Here is a 17,243-nt window from a genome sequence, read left to right as displayed (position 1 = left end):
TTTTTATCCCACGATTTTGTAACCCATTTTTCACCCCTGTGTCAATTATCTAATGTTATCCTGGGCTCTACACACCCTCCGCCAACCTGGGGAGAGCAACGGACTTGAACTCATGCTTCTTTCATGCACGAGTGTCCAGGTTGCTCCTTTACAGCTGACAGGGGGGAGTTTCCCTGGTTGGACGTAGCGCGTGGAAGGAACACGTTATTCCAACCAGTTCCTTTCCCCTCCATCAGGCGCCCCGGCTGGCCAGGGGGAGGCAGTTTAGAGACCAGGATTACTGCATGTTTTTGTGAGGGTATACCACTACCTACCCTAGGGCCTAGGGGACACGGGGAGAACATGCAAACTCCACACAGAAATGCCATTTCGCCAAACCCCGCCTCGGGTTGTCTCCTCTTCTGACCTCCAGTTTGACTCGGGAATCGTTTGAGTTTCCCACCCAAATATTAATTTGCTTTTTTTGAAGGAGCCGAGAGTGAGGAGAGAGGAGAGAGGAGAGGAGGCTCCATGAGCCACTTAGAGCGAGGATCAGCGAGGAGACATTAAGTCAGAATGTGTGTGACATATACAGTCTCCTCGTCCACATGACAAGCCTCTGCAGGGATCTGGAGCAGCGGCAAGCTTTACATCTTGAGAACCACTGGTTTACAATCTTAGCCTGGCTCCAGCCCCTGAATCACTAGCCTTGCATTCAGGCTGTAGAAAAGGCAGGGTTTTCTCGATTGAAAATCTAACCGGCCCAATCGAGATCAGCAAGTAAGAACCAATCGCCAAAAAGTCCCACTTTTGCCACGCCTGCATCTCAGAGGGCTAAGAGGGCTTTCAGACTGAACATAATTAAAATATTGTCAAACTAACACAATCTACAAATCCTTTTGTGGTTAAGGGTGACAAACATGTTAACATTGAGCAAACCGTCATTCAGTTGCACTACATATAGTTACAGCGCATCCTTGCAGACAGTAGAGGCCGCCAGAGGACTCCAACGCCGCCTGTAAGAGAGGAGAAAAAGGACATTATGGTAAAGGAAGTGATGTCAGACAGGGAGTGACATCACAGACGTGAGGAGGAGGAGGGAGGGGAGGCCGCAGCCATGTAATGGTGTAGCGTCAAGTAGCAGCGGGGATGTTTACATGACTCCCATTTTGCTTTTAGAGCCCACTCGGGGTGGGAAACCCCCATAGACATATAAAGGTAGACGCCTCTTCCGGCTCTGGGGCGTCTGTATCTCAGGGGAAGGCAACATTGAGACAACGGGAGGCGATTTTGGCCACAGCTTTCCCGAGATTCCTTGCGAAGCATAGCGGAAAGAACGGAAGGGGACGTTCGGTAGGCCAATCAGAGGCGGAACTCCCTCTTTCCCAGCAGCACTTGCTTTGGCAATGTCCCGGGAAAAGACGCGCTGCGATTGGCCAGTAGTCACTTGAGAGGCAGCGCCGCAGCAGCGTGCCTTCGGGATTCCGCTTGACTTCCTCCTCCCGTTGCAGACAGGTCGCTCCAACGAACTGCAGCGACCAATGAGGCATCTATATATTTTTTTAAATCTATGGGAAACCCTGCCTGACTTCTAAGAGCAAAATGGCCGCCATGTGAACATGGTCAGTTGACAAGAACTTAAGACAGTGTAAAAGGAACACAAAGGAGACAAAACAAAAAGCCAAAAATACATACTAGTACAAACATGACGATTTCAGCTAGTAATACAAAATCAAGTTTGAATTTTGACCACTTTTCGGACCTGTGTACGCATTCTTCATGCTAAATCTGCTCATCACAAAATCACGAAAATGTTGAAACAATGATGGGGTGATGGGTTGAGATGGATGGAACATTTGGATTATTTTCTGCCCATATCTACCAATCTGTTATTCAAATTGGCAATTGATGTTTGCATACATACATTAGGTGTTCCGTAACAGTTTGTCAAGCAATAAAAAAAGAAAGGTGTCACTGTTTTACAGTTGAGCAACGTGATTCTACAGTAAAGAATACTTTGGTTATGATCTCACCTGGCGATGAGATCATGATTAATCTGTCACGGGCATAAAATAACCCATGGCTTGGCATTAGGGCTGGGCAATACATTGATATTATATCATATTATATCCATATTGTGGTATGAGACTAGACATCATCACGTAATATATAGTAATAGCCTAATAACAATAATAATGGATTTAATTTCATAGCGCTTTTCTATACAGAGAGTGCCAGTGGCGTGCACAGACATTTAGAGGGGCAGGTGCTCAAGTTAAAAAAGGGCACCTTGTGCAGCGCGTAGAACCGGCCGGTTGCCTTAATCCATTTTGGGCGGGAACCCCTTTTGGTGTTAGCATTATGTTATGCTTTAGCTATTGAAAAATAGCAGATCTACAAGCTCATAGCGCGCCACCGAGTGGCGCGCTACGAGCTTGTAGGTCTGCTATTTTTTTATTTTTTATTTTTTCAAAAGGGCACATTGCCAAAAGGGCAGGGGGTGCTCTAGCACCCCCTAGTGTCTATCTGTGCACGCCACTGGAGAGTGCTTACTCATAGCACTTACAATGGTCCATTCATTCATACATTTGGAGGTGAAGAAGCGGTGAACAGTCAACGCAGCGTCCTCACTTCCCACATTCACACCATGCGAGGCATCAACCGACTCATTGGAGGCAACGTGGGGTTCAGTGTCTTGCCCAAGGACACGTCGACATGTGGACAGGAGGAGCCGGGATTCGAACCGCCGACCCACTGATCATTGGACGACCTGCTGTACCTCCTGAGCCACAGCTGCCCCAAATAAAACAAATGCCCTTATTTGAAACATAAAAGAATGTAAAAACAAATCCATCCATCCATCCATCTTCAACCGCTTATCCATAGTCAGATCACGGGGACAACAGCTCCACCAGAGAGCTCCAGACTTCCCTCTCCAGAGCAACATTAGTGACTTCCTCCTTGGGATCACGAGACGTTCCAAGGCCAGTTAGTCGATGTGTTTCCTCCAACTGCGCCTTGGTCTGCCTCGGGGTCTCCTCCCAGTAGGACGTGCCTCGAGGACCTCCCTATAGGGAGACGCCCGAGAGGCATCCTAACCAGATGCCCGAACCACCTAAGCTGGCTCCTTTCCAGGCGAAGAAGCAGCGACTCTACTCTGTGAGTCTCTCTCGCGTGACTGAACTTCTCACCCTATCTCTAAGGTAGATGCCAGCCACCCTTCGAAGAAAACTCATTTAAAATGCTCATGTAAAAAAAATGAATTGATAATATCGTCGCAATGCAATATTATTGTCACATATCAGTATCGAGGTATTTGGTCAATAACTTGGTTCTTTCCATATCACCCAGCCCTACATGGTGTTCAAGGGCGTGGCAGAAGGGTGTGGTGGTGCTCTGGGACTGGGTAGCCTACAGGTTGTGGGTTTACGTACATCAAGACAATAACCGAGCCAAACGTTCAAGACCCACGTCTTCCCTTCTGACTCACCCTTGTGACACATCAACAACAAGCAGTGACGATGAGGAGGAAAGGCTGTGGCTGGCTTTAGGAAAGATGGAGGGTCTTTTTGAGGTATTGGTGCGGGAGAGGTTTATTAAAGCCCAATGCATATTACAGCTGAACAGCTGACATTGCTTTGTGTAGTTCATTCAGAGGTTCAAGTGGGCTGATTAGAAATGTATTTTGGGTGTTCGGTGCCTCCGTCATGTTGTGACTACCCAAATTAGTTTGGCTACTTTGTCCGAATTGTTTCGATATTCATTGTGAGCCCAGGCGGAGGGGTTGGTTCGGGGGAGCCCAGCCGAATCGAACTGACGTCGGTTGTTCTGGTGAAGTAAGTATGCATCAGGCTTTAGGCTGGAGGTTGGGTGGTGGTGCAGCCTGGAGGTTGGGTGGAGCAGCAGCAGCAGCAGTGGATCAGGTGGAGGTTTTTATCGTCATACTGACCGTGTCACCCAGGCTGCTACCTGCTGGAGCCAACAGTGAAGCGTGGCTTGTATGTTTCTACGCGGGGATCGTACAAGGTGCATCAGGTATGGGAACAATATAATGTTATTGAAGGAGCCCCCCAAAAAAATACTTACAAAAACAAAATCAATTACAAACCTTGAATTCATGGAGAGTTTTCGTATTTTATCGCTTTCTTGAGCAACGATTCGATGACCTGGTCATCTGAGCCATGTGGTGGCTGGTAAGTTGGAGACGTCTCCTACCTAGACTCAGTTGAATCTCCTCTGTTCATCAGCATCTCTGTAACGAAGACTCTCACTTCCTTCCATTCACATTATGGGATCTGGGAGAGTTTCTCATTGAATATTTAGTCTCCATACATGGGGATATCCGACTAGGACGTTGGGCTATATGTTTAGTATGATGATCCCTATATTTAGTCCGGGCTGACCTATAGTGCCGACATCAGATAGATGTGGTAGAACCTTAGAGTATATTATGAATAGAGACGGCACCCGGAGGAAACCCTGAGGAGAAATGGACATAGTTGCCGAATTTGGTATTGCAGCGCTGGGCCAATTCTGGTCCGTTGACTATCATTGCGCACGTTCATGATGACACGTGAACGCTCTTTCATACGTGAACGCGTGCAATGATAGTCAACGGACCAGCGCGTTCACGATTTGGCTCAATTCTTCCCAGAATGCACTCTGTTCCTAGCCGGAAGGAGGAGTGAAATCGCCTCATGCGCTTTTGAGGAACTTAATGCAAGTGGATGAGAGGAGAAATCCGGTGCCGTCTCTATTCATATATACTCTAAGGGTAGAACCCATATACGGGTAGATCTGATTGGATTAGTCATCGTGACAAAGCATAGTCGTATAATACTATATATATATTAAAAAAATATATATATATATTTGATTATATTGTGGCATATCCAATATCACCCAGCCCTACATGGTGTCCAAGGCGTGGCAGATGGCTGCAGCAGGGTGTGGTGGTGCTCTGGGTACTTGGGTAGCCCACATGTTGTGGGTTTTTGTACAAGACATGCCGCGCCAAACGTTGAAGAAGACCCTCGTTCCTCCCTTCTGACTTACCATTGTTGTGACACATCAACAACAGGCAGTGATGATGAGCAGTTAAAAGGCTATGGCTGGCTTTAGGAAACATAAGCCCAGAATGTGCTTTCTTTCCACCACATTGTTCACTCCTAGGCCTCACTCAGACCTTTACTGCATTGCTGTATGCTTGTTGGATGAATGTTGTGTAGTGTCATGGCCGCCCCAATGCATTTCCAATGGGAGTCACATGGTTTGACACAACATTGTGTTGTATGAGGGGGAGGGGCGCAGTCGAAACACAGCTGAAAGCCATACAACAGCTTGTAGTCCAAAATGTAGTCCAAAAACCATGTGACTCCCATTGGAAATGCATTGGGGCGGCCATGACACTCACAACATTGACAGCGGCCATGACACTCACAACATTCACAATGCAGTAAAGGTCTGAGTGAGGCCCTAGTCTGTAGATTACAGTTACTTTCTTGCCTGATGACAACGTCCGCAGAAAAAACACTGTTTCGTCTGCCAAGTCAGTCCTGGACTAAATTTGTATTCAGGCGTTTAAACGTGTTGCGTACCCCCAGATGGTGTGTGTACCGCAATCACAATAGGCCGGGCAATACTACTTCCTGCCATCTTGCCGAATGCTCTTGGTATGATCTACAGAGGTGGGTGATACCACCGCACCATGCATGATGGTTGCTTGTCTCCGATTATTATCTCCATGAATTCATGGCTTCATGGGGTGTGTAATTGATAGAAAATAAGTACTTTTTTGGGGTGAACTACTGCTCTAAAGACCTGCTCCTCAGAAAGAAAAGTATTTTTTTTCCCCTTTGGTTAATGTCTTCTTGAAGCTTACCTGTGAAAAGTCTGGAGGTTTATCTAGCGCTCTGCATAATATTTCCAAATCATTAACATCAAATTTTGACCAGAAAACTCTGGTCTTAAGACCAACAGTCACTGACATGCTCCGCTTGGGACACTATTGTGGGAGGGCTCTGCATGGCCTTTCCAAACTCCATGCTACTTTGCAGAGCCATTATTTGATACTTTCCTAGTATCAGTATCTGCAATTGTTTCCCCCATAGGCTATATTGGAAGTTACAAATATACTTCATTCACATTTTTTCTTTATTTGTGTTTATTTTGATTTCTTTAGTTTGCTTAATAAGTTAAATGTTCTCAAATAGGAACTTTAAATCAAGGTTTTTGAAATGTATTAGAAAACGTGACACCTTTTGCTAAAAGAAAATCATTCAATATGGGTGGGTAATGGATGGTCTGGGTCGTACGACCGTTTAAAGGGATCGTGACATTAAATAGTTTTTGTAGTTTTCTGAGCTGAATTGCACTAAAAAAACCTGAACTTTTAACATTCAGTAGAGTTTCTGTGGTCTGGGGTTTTCTGGCTCAAACAAGTGCTCTGATTCTCCCGTGGACTGTGATGTAAGAGTCCACAAATCCCATATATGACATAACAATTTGTCAGCAGATGTCACTGTTTTCACTGTTTTGCCTGTTTTCATTGCAGCTCAAAAAGGCTTCATAACACACAGGGAAAACCCCCAGACCACAGAAAATCCACTGAATGTTCAGAGTTCAGGTCGTGTGGGTGAAATTGAGGTCATGAAACCCAAAAGAAAAAGGTGCCAACAGGGTACTTACATTAACCTCGCTGAGCGTCACATCCACCACGCTGCCAATGACGATGACAAAGTCAAAGACGTTCCACGGATCTCCAAAGTAGCCCTGAACAAGTGGACAGGTGTTATTGAACAAGTTGACACGGGACAGGTGTTACTGAACAAGTTGACAGGGGACAGGTGTTATTGAACAAGTTGACACGGGACAGGTGTTATTGAACAAGTTGACACGGGACAGGTGTTATTGAACAAGTTGACACGGGACAGGTGTTACTGAACAAGTTGACAGGGGACAGGTGTTATTGAACAAGTTGACACGGGACAGGTGTTATTGAACAAGTTGACACGGGACAGGTGTTATTGAACAAGTTGACACGGGACAGGTGTTATTGAACAAGTTGACACGGGACAGGTGTTATTGAACAAGTTGACACGGGACAGGTGTTATTGAACAAGTTGACACGGGACAGGTGTTACTAAACAAGTTGACACGGGACAGGTGTTATTGAACAAGTTGACACGGGACAGGTGTTACTAAACAAGTTGACACGGGACAGGTGTTATTGAACAAGTTGACACGGGACAGGTGTTACTGAACAAGTTGACACGGGACAGGTGTTACTAAACAAGTTGACTAGGGACAGGTGTTACTGAACAAGTTGACACGGGACAGGTGTTACTGAACAAGTTGACACGGGACAGGTGTTACTGAACAAGTTGACACGGGACAGGTGTTATTGAACAAGTTGACACGGGACAGGTGTTACTAAACAAGTTGACACGGGACAGGTGTTACTAAACAAGTTGACACGGGACAGGTGTTACTGAACAAGTTGACACGGGACAGGTGTTATTGAACAAGTTGACACGGGACAGGTGTTACTAAACAAGTTGACACGGGACAGGTGTTATTGAACAAGTTGACACGGGACAGGTGTTACTGAACAAGTTGACACGGGACAGGTGTTATTGAACAAGTTGACACGGGACAGGTGTTACTGAACAAGTTGACACGGGACAGGTGTTATTGAACAAGTTGACACGGGACAGGTGTTACTAAACAAGTTGACACGGGACAGGTGTTACTAAACAAGTTGACACGGGACAGCTGTTACTGAACAAGTTGACACGGGACAGGTGTTATTGAACAAGTTGACACGGGACAGGTGTTATTGAACAAGTTGACACGGGACAGGTGTTACTGAACAAGTTGACACGGGACAGGTGTTACTAAACAAGTTGACACGGGACAGGTGTTACTGAACAAGTTGACACGGGACAGGTGTTACTGAACAAGTTGACACGGGACAGGTGTTACTAAACAAGTTGACACGGGACAGGTGTTACTGAACAAGTTGACACGGGACAGGTGTTACTGAACAAGTTGACACGGGACAGGTGTTACTAAACAAGTTGACACGGGACAGGTGTTATTGAACAAGTTGACAGGGGACAGGTGTTATTGAACAAGTTGACACGGGACAGGTGTTACTGAACAAGTTGACACGGGACAGGTGTTACTAAACAAGTTGACACGGGACAGGTGTTATTGAACAAGTTGACACGGGACAGGTGTTACTGAACAAGTTGACACGGGACAGGTGTTACTAAACAAGTTGACACGGGACAGGTGTTATTGAACAAGTTGACACGGGACAGGTGTTATTGAACAAGTTGACACGGGACAGGTGTTATTGAACAAGTTGACACGGGACAGGTGTTACTGAACAAGTTGACACGGGACAGGTGTTACTGAACAAGTTGACACGGGACAGGTGTTACTGAACAAGTTGACACGGGACAGGTGTTATTGAACAAGTTGACACGGGACAGGTGTTACTGAACAAGTTGACACGGGACAGGTGTTACTAAACAAGTTGACACGGGACAGGTGTTATTGAACAAGTTGACACGGGACAGGTGTTACTAAACAAGTTGACACGGGACAGGTGTTACTAAACAAGTTGACACGGGACAGGTGTTACTAAACAAGTTGACACGGGACAGGTGTTACTAAACAAGTTGACACGGGACAGGAGTTACTAAACAAGTTGACACGGGACAGGTGTTATTGAACAAGTTGACACGGGACAGGTGTTACTAAACAAGTTGACACGGGACAGGTGTTACTAAACAAGTTGACACGGGACAGGTGTTATTGAACAAGTTGACACGGGACAGGTGTTACTGAACAAGTTGACACGGGACAGGTGTTATTGAACAAGTTGACACGGGACAGGTGTTACTAAACAAGTTGACACGGGACAGGTGTTACTGAACAAGTTGACACGGGACAGGTGTTACTGAACAAGTTGACACGGGACAGGTGTTACTAAACAAGTTGACACGGGACAGGTGTTACTGAACAAGTTGACACGGGACAGGTGTTACTAAACAAGTTGACACGGGACAGGTGTTATTGAACAAGTTGACACGGGACAGGTGTTACTAAACAAGTTGACACGGGACAGGTGTTATTGAACAAGTTGACACGGGACAGGTGTTATTGAACAAGTTGACACGGGACAGGTGTTACTGAACAAGTTGACACGGGACAGGTGTTACTGAACAAGTTGACACGGGACAGGTGTTACTAAACAAGTTGACACGGGACAGGTGTTACTAAACAAGTTGACACGGGACAGGTGTTACTAAACAAGTTGACACGGGACAGGTGTTATTGAACAAGTTGACACGGGACAGGTGTTACTAAACAAGTTGACACGGGACAGGTGTTATTGAACAAGTTGACACGGGACAGGTGTTATTGAACAAGTTGACACGGGACAGGTGTTACTGAACAAGTTGACACGGGACAGGTGTTATTGAACAAGTTGACACGGGACAGGTGTTACTAAACAAGTTGACACGGGACAGGTGTTACTGAACAAGTTGACACGGGACAGGTGTTACTAAACAAGTTGACACGGGACAGGTGTTACTAAACAAGTTGACACGGGACAGGTGTTACTGAACAAGTTGACACGGGACAGGTGTTACTAAACAAGTTGACACGGGACAGGTGTTACTAAACAAGTTGACACGGGACAGGTGTTACTAAACAAGTTGACACGGGACAGGTGTTACTAAACAAGTTGACACGGGACAGGTGTTACTAAACAAGTTGACACGGGACAGGTGTTACTAAACAAGTTGACACGGGACAGGTGTTACTAAACAAGTTGACACGGGACAGGTGTTACTAAACAAGTTGACACGGGACAGGTGTTACTGAACAAGTTGACACGGGACAGGTGTTACTGAACAAGTTGACACGGGACAGGTGTTACTGAACAAGTTGACACGGGACAGGTGTTACTGAACAAGTTGACACGGGACAGGTGTTACTAAACAAGTTGACACGGGACAGGTGTTACTGAACAAGTTGACACGGGACAGGTGTTATTGAACAAGTTGACACGGGACAGGTGTTACTGAACAAGTTGACACGGGACAGGTGTTACTGAACAAGTTGACACGGGACAGGTGTTATTGAACAAGTTGACACGGGACAGGTGTTATTGAACAAGTTGACACGGGACAGGTGTTACTAAACAAGTTGACACGGGACAGGTGTTACTGAACAAGTTGACACGGGACAGGTGTTACTAAACAAGTTGACACGGGACAGGTGTTACTGAACAAGTTGACACGGGACAGGTGTTACTCAACAAGTTGACACGGGACAGGTGTTACTGAACAAGTTGACACGGGACAGGTGTTACTGAACAAGTTGACACGGGACAGGTGTTACTGAACAAGTTGACACGGGACAGGTGTTACTGAACAAGTTGACACGGGACAGGTGTTACTGAACAAGTTGACACGGGACAGGTGTTATTGAACAAGTTGACACGGGACAGGTGTTACTGAACAAGTTGACAGGGGACAGGTGTTACTGAACAAGTTGACACGGGACAGGTGTTATTGAACAAGTTGACACGGGACAGGTGTTACTGAACAAGTTGACACGGGACAGGTGTTACTGAACAAGTTGACACGGGACAGGTGTTATTGAACAAGTTGACACGGGACAGGTGTTACTGAACAAGTTGACACGGGACAGGTGTTACTGAACAAGTTGACACGGGACAGGTGTTATTGTATGCATACGGTAGTTATTTGTTTGTGTCCAGCATGCTTATCCAGAAAGGACCAATCACAAACACATTTTTAAATATGTAGAAATGTAGAAAGTATATATAAGGCTGAAAGGGTTTATGTAAAGGCCTACTAGTAACTAAAGACGCCAAATAATTGCAGTAGAGTAAAAAGTACAATATTGTCTCTGAGATGTATAGTGGAGTAGAAGTAAGTACTGATATTTGGAAATAAATACTCCAGTAAAGTAAAAAAAAAAGAAAATATCTCAAAATTGTACCACACTGTTTAAAATCAGGTACGTGTGAAGAGGTCGGCTGTCTTCTCTATCGTAATTTATAATTTTCAACAAAGATCTCATATTACCCACAATACCACAATACAATTGATGCTAAATTGTGGTTAAAAAGAAACCTGTATGTGCCCCGACTATATAGTATGGTTGTCAGCTATATGCTTCCATATAATACGGTTCAAACTGGAAAACAATTTAAAAAATGTTGACATAATTGGGTTCCCTGCAGAACCAGATATTCTCAAGCCAAATAATCAGTGGCGGGGGTCCATGCAGCTCTGTGGAGGCGTGCGTCACAAGCCCCCAGTAAGGCTATCCAACGTTGAAGCTGTCACTACCTACTGGCGAAATGTGGAATTGCAGCCCGTTCATGGAGGTGGACGGACGTTCATGATGTCACGTGCGTAAGCCCGGACCTCAAATGTGAGGTCCGGGGCTAGGCTAGGCTAAACTTCCGCTCTCTCGAGCCATTGAGTTATAATTATTATACTTCCGGCAGTCTTCCGGGTGCTTCAAAACACCACTGAGCAACTTCTATTGAAAGGAATAGCGGGGGGCGGGGCTAACGCTCCGGTTCGGTCGCTATGCTTTTATTACTCTATGGTACGTCACCTTGGCTTTGAAGGCCATCAGTTTGAGGAGCATCTCCACGGTGAAGAGCACGGTGAAGATGATGTTCAGCATGTCAGAGAGTTGGGTGACGTGGTCCGACTGGTTACAATGCTGGACAGCAGCACAGGTCAGAGGTCAGCCAGGAGAGAGGATACACACGTGTTAGGTCAGCTACATTCTCAGTGATTCCCAAAGTGGGGTCCGGGGACCCCCAGGGGTCCTTGAGGGAGTTCCAGGGGGTCCCCAGCTAATTGATAGTTTGTAACCAAATGGACCCTTATGGGTCTGTAACTCTGAGAGTGTGTTTGTACACTCTCAGAGTTAAATTAACATTGATTTTACAATACAAATTGGGGTCCCAGAGATAGAAATGCCATTACATGGGGGGGGGGGGGGGGGGGGTTCCGTAGCCTAAAATCATGTAAAACTGGGGGTCTTTTTAATTAAACTGGTTGAGAATCACTGCTAGAGCCGTACAAATATTCTCTTATGGGGGTCCCTGGCATATCTTTTCAAGTCGGGGTCTGATTAGTGTCAATTTGGGGGTCCTTGACATAAAAAAGTTTGGGAACAACTTGCCCAACACTGCAGGATGAATCATAGCTAATAGGCATATTAATTAACTTTAATAGACCTATTGCTTACTCCACCATACGTGCAGGTATTCGAGCCTCAATTCTTACTGAAAAAAACCCATCAAATTTATAATTAAATAACTAAAAGGAATAATTAAAACCAGTGTTGGGCAAGTTAAGCTACATAGACCATGTGGTTCTCAACCAATTCAGGCTGCGATCAGAGTGCTGCTATTGTGCGTGTTGGCTCACTGGAAACACTCTACGCCAGGGGTTCTCAACATTTTTGGCCGGGGACCCCCGGAAATGCTTTGGCAATGTCTCGGGACCCCCGCCCCGCCCCCTCCCGACCCCCAATATAAATTGACTGCTACAATAACCTTAAAGCATTTTGGGCGGGAACCCCTTTTGGTGTTTTAACTTGCATTGTTATAATTTAGCTATTGAAAAATAGCAGATCTACAAGCTCATAGCGCGCCACCGAGTGGCGCGCTATGAGCTTGTAGGTCTGCTATTTTTGAAAAATCGTGAAAATAAAATTTTAAAATAATTCTTTTTTTTTTTTGAAAATAATTTGGGGGCCCCCTAAAATAATTTGGCGACCCCCCGAGGGGTCGCGACCCACGGGTTGAGAACCCCTGCTCTACGCTACATCAGTGGGTCTCAAAGTGTCACTTGAGAGTATACAAATGGAATCGATTTGGTTCCATTTGTACACACTCAGAGTTATGGTGGTCTTTGAAATAAATAAATACAACGTTTGAGAACCACTGTACACTAAATGGAACAGAGCCTTAATTAGTATCATCAGTAACACCTGCATGTGAAGGAAGTCGGAAGATGGCCCAGAAGTAGGAAGAGTTGTTTCCAAAAAAAAATGGCGTATAAGTGCGTAGAGCCTATTGTGGAGGTGTGGTGGTGTATATACTAGTACCTGCATTCCCAGACACATGGTGTTCAGCATGATGAGCAGGAACATGAGGTACTCAAAGTAGCAGGAAGTGACGATGTACCACACCTGGTACTGGTACGGGTTCTTAGGAATGTAGCAGCGCAGCGGCCGCGCCTTCAGAGCGTACTGCACACACTGGCGCTGGAAGGGTTACGTGGACATGTTTTGTTTGTTTAAATAGAAGACATTGATACAGATGAGAAACAAAAGCTTCTGAAACTCATGTAACACTGTCTTCTGAATACACACACGCATGCACGCAAATTTCCTCCGTTAAATGCACACTTTAACCCATTTTGGGATCTACAAGCTCGTAGCGCGCCACCGAGTGGCGCGCTACGAGTTTGTAGATCTGCTATTTTTGAAAAAATCGTGAAATGTATTTATTTATTTATTTCAGAAAGCTGGAGGATTTAGAATTTTAAAATTTTGAGGTCAGGTCTAAATGGTTTAACTGGTCATATTCAACACATTGCTGGCCAGGCCTGGAATAGAACCTGGGTCAACTGGGGACTCCTGCCCGTAACTACAATGGTGCTTTAAACAGGTGGAAACGCCAAGCCGGTTCACGGCTGCTTCCGTGACAGCACCTTAAAGGGACACTTCACCCTTTTTGCAAAAAAATATATATCAATGACCTTTATAAGATTTAGAACACTTTCCTGGCGTTATTTTTTGTTTAATCTCTGATTTTAGATATTTTAGGTTAACGCAATACGGAAGAGTGTCTCTGACGTCAGAGCCACTCTTCCGTATTGCTACCGGACTACATTGTCTCATCACACTGCAGCTATAGACCAGCCCCACGGACACTGTTCCACCTACCTACATTCCTACAACCTTCGTTGACTCCACCCCCACATGCGCATTTGTTATTGTGTTTGTGTCATGTCGCCGTCGTCAGCAGAGCAGCACCAGAGTATACAGAAAAAAACAACTCAGAGGAGACGCGCTGTGTAGTGTTGCCACGAATCCCCCCCCCCCCCCCCCCCCCCCAGGGCTGCCGAAACAATGTGTACCAGTAACTTCACAATTACAACGCAGCTTTGGACGCACATATAGACAGATGTCTGGAAACAGACGAAATGTTTTTATAATCGTCATGGGGATCCGATTATTTTCGTTTCACACTAAACCCAAGCGTTTAGGTTCTAAACACTTACTTGTAACACTTTTTAAACGTGTCACAGTGTTTAGATTATAAACAGAAGAGCATGTTTAAATGCCATGATTGCAGGCTAGTCCTGTAGAACTGTCGCTGGGACGGCGGAAGGTTTCAACGGCAGGCTGGCATCGCTGTTGCCAGCCAGGGTGTAGCCAGCCTAAATGCATGCATACAGTACTGTATGCATGCATACCCATACCTGGTAGGTGAAAACAAGCACCCAGATTAGCATTGCAATGCCTGATCTGCATGTGTACAAGGGACAGGCAACGCGGTCCACCCCCACCCCGTCATTCTAATGCACTGGCTTTTAGAGAACATTCTTGTGGAAGTAGAAAGAAAATAAACGTACTGCATTACTGTGTCCTTTTCCATTGTAAGATGCAACCAATGTTATTTGTCAAGGGTTCCCAACCGTCCCGTAAAATACGGGATCGTACCGTATTAACTAAAAGACCTGTCCCGTAATGAACCGATACGGGACGCACTTAATCCCGTATTTTGGGCTCGTGGAAAAATTACAGCGCGTTATAGTGATTCTCAGTCACTCGCTCCCATGCAGACACACAGACAAGTAATAAGAAGGGGCAGCCGACTGAGCTATAGGAACAGGAAAGCAAGACACTGAAACCTGGTGTCTGGAAGGGCGCTAGGCTCAGCTCATTGGTCAGTACTCTTCATAGGCATGCAGCAGAGCCAATCACTATGCAGTATCGTATCTTAGCAACTATTTCACCACGCTCCGGTCCACAACATTGAAAAAACAAATGGATGCTGTTGACAGCCAAAAATCTTATCTACCTCAGAGTCAGAAAGTTCTAGTAGTGAGATAGAACTAAAAAAGAAGAAAAAGTGGGAAAAAGATTCGGTGGATTTTTATGAAACAAAAGCTTTGCAGTTTGAAAGTAGATATTCAAGCTTTCCCTACAGCTGCAATGTTGGTGAGTTTAATGTTGTTTAATACAAGCAGATGCAAATTGGACGAATGGGGAGTTAATGGATGGTTTATGGCAAGTCACTTCATATCATTATAATAAATCTAGAGTTGGGGGGGGGGGGGGGGGGTTCGTGGCAACATAGCGCGTCTCTCTGGTGCTGCTCTGCTGACGACGGCGACATGACACAAACACAATAACAAATGTGCATGTTGGGGTGGAGTCAACGAAGGTTGTAGGAATGTAGGTAGGTGGAACAGTGTCCGTGGGGCTGGTCTATAGCTGCAGTGTGAGGAGACAATGTAGTCCGGTAGCAATACGGAAGAGTGGCTCTGACGTCAGAGACACTCTTCCGTATTGCAGAGATTAGAGATTACACAAAAAACTAGAAAAAGTGCCCTTCTGGGCACAGGTCTCCACCAGGGCAGGTCAGGTTGTGGCCTCCTGGTGGCGCTATAATAGGCCAATGTGAAAAGGGTGCAATTTCTTCATACACCTTTGATGGTAATTGGATGATTTGAGGCATTTTGTTCCAAAAATGTGTTATATAACATTCCAATGTGAAAAGGGTGGGATATATTCCTCAGCCTAGTAAGAAAATGTGTGAAAGATTTCACGTAAAATGCATGCTGCGTTCATGATTTGAGGCTTTTGTTCAAAACGGGGCAATCTTGCAAACTGTGAAAGCCAATTATAGCCAATTAGGATGGAATATGAAATATCGGACAGATCCGACTTGAGCACATGTCCATAGAGATACTGCATGTGTAACGATTTGTGAGATTTTTGGACAGAATCTGGAGGAGTAATATCAAAAAATTTGTTTTACAAAAGTCGGCCTCCTGGTGGCGCTATAAAAGGCAGATGCGGAAAATGCAGGTCAAAGGTTTGCACACTCCCTCTAGGGAGTGTGCATGCAACGTTTCAGGCAGATCGGTGCAGTTTTAGGTAAAAAATGTGAAAAGCTGCCTCATGGTGGCGCTATAACAGGCCGTTCTAGAAAATGTGGGGCAGAGGTTCATCGTTGGCATCCAGGGAGTGTGTGTGCAAAGTTTGGCATCGACCGGGTTAACGGTGCCGGAGATTAGCTGTTCACAGACGGACGGAAGGACGGACACACGGACGGAGTGCAAAACATACTCTCTCCCCATGCCTTCGGCCTGGTGGAGACAATAACGCCAGGAAAGTGTTCTAAATCTTATAAAGGTCATTGATATATATTTTTGCAAAAAGGGTGAAGTGTCCCTTTAAGGTTCCAAAGATCTAGAAACGGAACCAGTTCTAGAACCGCCGGGTACAGGCTTTAGTTCCGAAATACTATTTGTCCGACTGTCATTAGACATACGGATTAGACACGCTACCCAAAACCCTAACCTAACCCTAAGCGCAAGCACGGACGAACGCATGTCGGACCAACGCATTGTCAGGAGTGACAGGTCAGACCTTTGGTGGGTCGGATTTGTGTGTGCATCCCCTCGAAGTCTCGAACCAAAGTTATTTTGGTGTAAGAGAGACCATGCACCCGGTCTCACCTGGTTCTTGTCCAGCTCACAGTTCTTGTACTCCTGCTCGCCCTGCTCCTGGAAGGTGACGATGACGAAGCCCACGAAGATGTTCATCATGAAGAAGGCGACGAGGATGAGGTAGGCGATGAAGAAGATGGAGATGGCCACGCGGTTGTTGTACACGGGGCCCATGTCCTCCATGTTGGAGTCTATGGCTTTGTACAGTAACCTGCGCACGCACGCACGCACGCACGCACGCACGCACGCACGCACGCACGCACACACACACACACACACACTATGAATGGAATGAATCACCTTAATATAATCTATAATCGTTCCTCCTAAAATATTTAAAAATATCCTTATTGTAAAATAAAATAAAAAGGCATGGTTAATGAATACATGAACCATAACACATGTGTGGGATTTTGGAAAATAGAGCACAACGCGATTATG

At 45.5% G+C, this 17,243-nt stretch overlaps 1 protein-coding gene across 1 annotated transcript in view; it reads right to left on the bottom strand.

Annotated features, from left to right (window-relative positions):
* Positions 1 to 17,243, bottom strand: part of LOC306929507 (dihydropyridine-sensitive L-type skeletal muscle calcium channel subunit alpha-1-like) — an 84,272-nt gene that overhangs the window by 18,718 nt on the left and 48,311 nt on the right. Inside the window, exons 27-31 of the mRNA XM_079510055.1 lie at positions 16,812 to 17,013; positions 13,162 to 13,320; positions 11,653 to 11,763; positions 6,667 to 6,750; positions 948 to 995 (exon numbers count right to left, since the gene is read on the bottom strand). Of these exons, the coding sequence (XP_079366181.1) occupies positions 948 to 995; positions 6,667 to 6,750; positions 11,653 to 11,763; positions 13,162 to 13,320; positions 16,812 to 17,013 (604 nt within the window). The remainder of the gene's footprint in view (positions 1 to 947; positions 996 to 6,666; positions 6,751 to 11,652; positions 11,764 to 13,161; positions 13,321 to 16,811; positions 17,014 to 17,243) is intronic.

The sequence above is a fragment of the Electrona antarctica genome (genome assembly GCF_951216825.1).
Source record: "Electrona antarctica genome assembly, chromosome: 9".
Lineage (NCBI taxonomy): Eukaryota > Metazoa > Chordata > Actinopteri > Myctophiformes > Myctophidae > Electrona > Electrona antarctica.
This window is presented reverse-complemented; position numbering and strand designations above follow the sequence as displayed.